The 5596-nt window shown below is 43.6% G+C and overlaps 1 protein-coding gene across 1 annotated transcript; it reads right to left on the minus strand.

Moving 5' to 3' along the window:
- Positions 1–2133: 2133 nt before the first annotated feature.
- On the minus strand, positions 2134–5441 carry RPL24 (ribosomal protein L24). The gene is made up of 6 exons (XM_035897582.1): positions 5378–5441; positions 4952–4959; positions 4368–4514; positions 3249–3385; positions 2812–2875; positions 2134–2259 (listed from the first exon to the last, which is right to left on the minus strand). Exons 1-6 carry the CDS (start codon positions 5439–5441, stop codon positions 2179–2181), a joined length of 501 nt encoding a protein of 166 aa, XP_035753475.1. The 3' UTR covers positions 2134–2178.
- Positions 5442–5596: the final 155 nt, after the last annotated feature.

Genomic DNA, 5596 nt, shown 5'->3' on the forward strand with positions numbered 1-5596 from the left:
GAGGTCAGAAGCCCGCGCGCATGGGAGCGGGAGGGAGGAGGAGCGTGCGGCTCAGCGAAGGCGCAGCCGGTAGGGAGAACGAGGCCGCCATCTTGGAACCGGGCAGAGGAGAAGCCGGGCGGAAGGCTGGGGGCGGCCATCTTGGAGCTGGGCAAAGCCTGTGAGGGCGGGCGCGGCCACGACGCTGGGAGGAGGGGACGCGCCTGAATAAATACGTTTATAACTCTAGCTCCGAAACGGGCAGCCTCCGCTCCGAAACTGCCTCGGCAGTAGGGGCTACGGGAAAACTGGAGGCGCGAGTCCATGCTGCGGCGCCAGCTTGCAGCGTGGTCTTTTTTTATTTGTAAAAGGAAAAGAAAGAAACTCTTTTGAACGTCAACCGCTGGTTTTCCTTGTCCGAGTTCTGGCACGGTTTTGTTTTACAGAGACACAGCAGGCGTGAGCCAGAGGATGCCCGTGCCCAGGCAGGAGCGTAGCCAGCAGTGACGCATCCCCTCTGCTCAGCGCTTGCCAGATGGAGCAAGTCCGGCAGAAGGCCACAAAGATGGTCGGGGGTCAGAGGGCGAGGGACAAGGCAAAGCTGAGAGCTGGGCTTTGTCAGCCTTAAAAAGAGAAGACCGTGAGGACCTTGCTGCTGTCCACAGCTTACCTCACCAGAGGACACAGAGAAGATGGAGGCAGACTCTTCTCGGAGTTACATGGCAAAAGGCAGCAGCCACAGATTATATATATATATATATAAAACACAGGGAATATATAAGGATTTTTAAATGTTTTTTATAAACTGGTGATTGTGGTGAAATACTACAACAGGTTGCCCTGAGGGGTGGAACCTCTGTCTTTGGAGTTGTTCAAGACACAGCTGGATACAGCCCTGAGCAACTTGAACTGAACAGACAAGCTTTGAGGAAGGGGTTGGACTAGATGACCTCTGGATGTCCTTTCCAATCCAAATTATTCTATGAAAACTTTTTAAGTATTCCATTTTTAGTGATAAATGAAATGGCTTTTTTCTCTTTTAATTTGAAAGTATTTTGTGTGGATTTTAATGGTAAAGTGATCACTCTGGTTTTGCATAATCTGATCTTCCATATTTTAGATATGGAAGAACTTCAGGAAGCAAAACTACAAAAAGACAGCTGCTTTCTTGACTAGCATAGTAAGATAACAAAGCCAACAAGCATTAAGATGTGGCATCAATAAATTCAGAAGTACCTAATCCAGAAACTAGAGAAGGTTAATTTTCTTCTGTGCTTCTAATAAGTCAGAGGACATTGCTTTACTAAGGCTCTTACTGTCCATCAAAACTACAGCAAAGTTTGGGCACAAATGGCCACTCCCTCTGGGGGTGGGAGGGCGGGGAATTATGAAGGGAACTCCTATCTGCATCCTGGAAGTTAAATACGAACCTAACTGGACTCGAAGTCAGTGTGTACCATCAGCTGCATTTGAAGCTCATTCAGCCTGTTACCAGTGTTTCAAGTGCTGTTAATTGGATCATAATTGCAGAAGAATGGCGATACTGGGTCAAGAAACCCATTTAGCTTCATGAGTGCAAATCAGGACCTTTCACAGCCACCTTTTTCCTGACAACAGCTCCCCGCAATCCATGTTTTTTTCTTACTCCCTGACCCAGGAGTTGCACCTGAACCTTTGCGTGTTAACAGCCGTGTGATCCATGAAACCATCCAATCCCATTTTTAAACCTATTTCTCCTTTTATCCCCTACAATATCTTGCTACGTGCATTCCACAACACACAAAGTGCATTAACCTTTTAAAGTAATTTACAGATGGTACTGCTTCGTGCACCCTTTGGTTTGCATCTCTGAACTTAGAAACCTCTTTTTATGCTGTTTGACAAAGATGCGGAATAAAGTTGTACTCATGTGCTGTTGCTTTTGCTCTTCAGCGAAGAACAGCTTCTCAAACATCAGTTCTGCCTTTCCTGCCACCTGGATCATTCATTAAAGGCTTATGAAATGTGTGCTAATCTGGGAGATTGTCTAACTGAACCAAACATTTCTGGCGAGAAGGTGTTTTACAGTCTGAAAAACCAGACATGGTTATTTCATAGATTAATTCTCTTCAGTGTTATCTCACACAGTTGAAGAGAGCGTGGCACAAGTCATGAAAAGTTAGTCAGATGTTTATTCAGCACGACTAACAGTTGAGCAAGTTAGCGCTTTCCACCAACACGGGGAGCAGAAACCTTGACTGGTTTCACAATCTTCTGCTTAGGTGCCGCCTTTGTAGGAGCCTGTAGAGAAATAATAAAAGTATGAGCAAAGAGAAGCAATTCATCTGCAGTCCTGAAAGCATCCCTATGTATTTAAGATTCTTGACAGAAATCAGGCGATTTAGATCAGATTAGAATTACAATCTATTGGATTAGAATCATACCACTGTAAGCCTACAACATGTATGACACCAACACATGGTTATTCATTCGTAAGTAATAATGAAATAGATGTTAGTGTTCATCAACATATTGTTACCAAGTTCCTAGACAGTGAAGATGTCAGATCCAGACAAGTTTTTAGCTATCAAGAATCTCTGGCATACAGTCAGAAAGTGGGTTTACTGTAATATTTATTTCTTCTGTAAAGAAGGTTCATTCTGTTCAGCCGTTTGGGTACGTTTAACTTTAGTACAAGAGTTTGGTCAAGGTGCTTCCAGATCAAAATAGATAAGCAAATGCTTCTTCCAAACACGAACGGGAATTTCCAATTAAGTGTTGCAACAAAATGTTGCATTAAATACAACACTGTATATTCCATTTCATTATTTCTATCCACCTATTGCATCTTACCTTTGCAGTAGAAACAGCTGTTTTCTTGGTTGCCTGTTTAGCCTTCTTGGCTTCTTTTGCAGCCCTGTTAATTCACAGAAAGAGAGTAACAGTTATCCGTGTCTGCCATTCACTGCTGCTTTGTCTCAGCACTGTAAGAACTCCCCAAGGCGAAGGAAGGAATGCACTATTTCAGGTTTATCCTCTGCATTCAGTACCCTCTAGTGGGACTCCTACAGAAACAAAGCGGTATTTTTACAAAGGGCGAGGGCAAGAAGAGACCTTTTCCTCTGCTGCTACTACCTCTTGCTGAGATTACTATATTACTTCAAAATGTACCCAAACGCACAAAAAAAGCTTATAAAACATGGAGCTCATATGCAGTTTAAGCTCTTGTATGAAAAGCATTACTCATCTTTGAAAAGCCTGGGATAGTCCATTTATCTCTGATTTCTCACCTAATGGCTTGTTCCCTCTGCGCCTTTCGTACTTCGGGCTTCTGATTTCGTTTAGCCATAATCTCAGCTAAAGATGCACCAGTGATGGCTCTCTGAAACTTAACAGCACGACGCGTGCGCTTCTTTTGTATCTCTTCCTAAAATGGCAGAAGATGAAGACAATTAGTATCACAAGACATTAAGTAAAAGGCTAAAGACAATTATAGCAACAAGCTCCTATTAAAATTGAAGCTATTATAAAGCTGTATACAGAAGTAGAATTTTTACTCCTCACTTCAGAGATAACAGATTTCTTGATTTTCCAAAGCAGATGGATAGCTAAAGAAGAACAATGTATTCTCCTCTGCAAGGTACTAAAAAAATTGTTTTGCAGAATGTCAGAAATTCAGGCTTATGTAACTCCCAGAAAATAAAAGGGGGGAGGGATGAAGTCTGCTTTGACGGCATCTTCCGAAAGGAAGACACTTCCCACCCATTCCAAGTGGGATCACGGTGCTGGGCAGCAGTGTAAGCCATCGAGCATCAACTTTCTTTCTCCAAACAAACTGGTAAAAACACTGACTTGGAACACATATGCCATCCTTCCTAAATGCTCTTTTGCTGTGCAAGTTTATGCAAGAGCACTAAAAATACCTCATGCAACATGCCTTATTAATTTATCTTTTTCATGCAATGACAACCACGCAGGAAAGACCACCTACTAAGTTACCACCCAAAGTTTCAAGAAGGGTATGCAAAAAGTTCCCCCACCCTTTAACCCCCAAATCAGTGCTCTATGCTATCACCATTCAGGCAGTTTACAAGGCCAAACTTTTAGAAAGTCTGCGCATTAAACAGCATTACCCACCTTTTCTAAAACTATTTTTTTAAAACCTATGCCACTCATACAATTGCTCAAATCTACTGAACCTACCGTGGTTTGAGTGGTCCCTCAAGCAATACAATAAAATACGATGCTTTTGTTGAACTGGTTACTCATGTAAACGCACTCACGTTTTCACCATTATTGGCCAGTCTTCTTCCTCCTCTAGCACACTGAAGCTACCTCTACTCTAACAGACCAGCGACCACCTCTTTTGGTATAAAACTTGAGCATACTTTTAGTTGGTGTATACTTACTGACTGTCCTTTCTTGTGTTTACGCCTATACAGAACAGTCCAGTTGATTTGACGGGGGTTTCTCTTGGAAAGGAATGCAGACTCACATTTTGCATTCAGGAACTGAAAAACCTGTGAAGGTAAAAGTATTTTGTGTAAGCTTTGTTTCTATGAAAGACATCGTCACAGCTTATGTTAGCATATCCAGTAATTCTTTGAATCAGTGTTTTTCAGCAGGGATGCTGTTGTATTTTTTGGTTTGGTTTTTTTTTTTTTTTTTTACACAGCTCTGACAATTAAAAATTCTAGAAGATTAAATAAAAAAAAAAAAACTAAAATTTGGCATTTCGTTCCACTGAGCAAACTGATCTCTTACAAGGCATTCTGAAGCAGCTTAATTTTTCTGAGGAAAGCTCAAATTACCACTTGCAGCCACTGCTGCGCTGTATTCTAGGCGCAGCATGAACAGCAAATCCAGCATCATATGTTTCAAGTGTCTGTCCTCAAGTAACTTCGCGCTCCCTGTATGTGCGAGTCAAAACTTGGCCTAAGAACACATGGAGACCAATACTCTGCCCAATTCCTTCTTGCACAGCTACACTAACCTTGTCGCCTAGCGTAACAGGCCAAATTAGCAGACTGATTTGTTATTAGCTATAAGATTGCGTCAGGAGAGCACCTGAGAATTCAATCAGTCAATCTACTTAGCTGTCATTTCCCAGGAGATTCTGTACAGCAAGATGACTGTACTGGGATAGCCAAACCCCAGACCCTCCTTTTGTTGATATGAATAGTGCATTTCTATTTATGACAGTCCTGTCCATATGAGAGATGAAAGCCTGAAAAGGGCTCTCCTCTCTATGTTATCCTAATAATCCGTAACCAAACTATTTGCGAGGCCAGTTGTTTGCTTCAGCAAATCTAAGCATTAGGTGCAGTGTGTCTAAACTGCGTTTTCCACCGAGCCTGGGAACTTTAGACCAGATGCTTGAAGCCACCCTTCCCAAACCACAACCTAACACCCGACTCACGCTCCCAAGCTACAGCACAAGCGTGGTTTCTCCCGCGGACCAGGTCTGACGGCAGTCGCGACATCTGGACGCCGACGGAAGCGCAGCGATGCTGTTCCCGTAGCGCTCGATGCTGCCGGCGGTTCAAGGCAGACGCGACAGCAGCGCCCCCGGAGAGGCCCGGCAGCACCCAGCTCCCCACTGCGCGGCCTCCGCCTCCCCCAGCGCCGCGCCGGCCTC

Source organism: Egretta garzetta, unplaced genomic scaffold, assembly GCF_000687185.1.
Source record: "Egretta garzetta isolate BGI_Z169 unplaced genomic scaffold, ASM68718v1 scaffold367, whole genome shotgun sequence".
Taxonomy (NCBI): domain Eukaryota; kingdom Metazoa; phylum Chordata; class Aves; order Pelecaniformes; family Ardeidae; genus Egretta; species Egretta garzetta.

Coding starts and splice junctions, on each gene's coding strand:
- RPL24 (XM_035897582.1), bottom strand. CDS start 5,441: ATGTCGCGACTGCCGTCAGACCTGGTCCGCGGGAGAAACCACGCTTGT. Junction 2,876..3,248: donor CAGAGGGAACAAGCCATTAG/GTGAGAAATCAG, acceptor GTGAATTAACAG/GGCTGCAAAAGAAGCCAAGA. Junction 2,260..2,811: donor CAGCTGTTTCTACTGCAAAG/GTAAGATGCAAT, acceptor ATTTCTCTACAG/GCTCCTACAAAGGCGGCACC.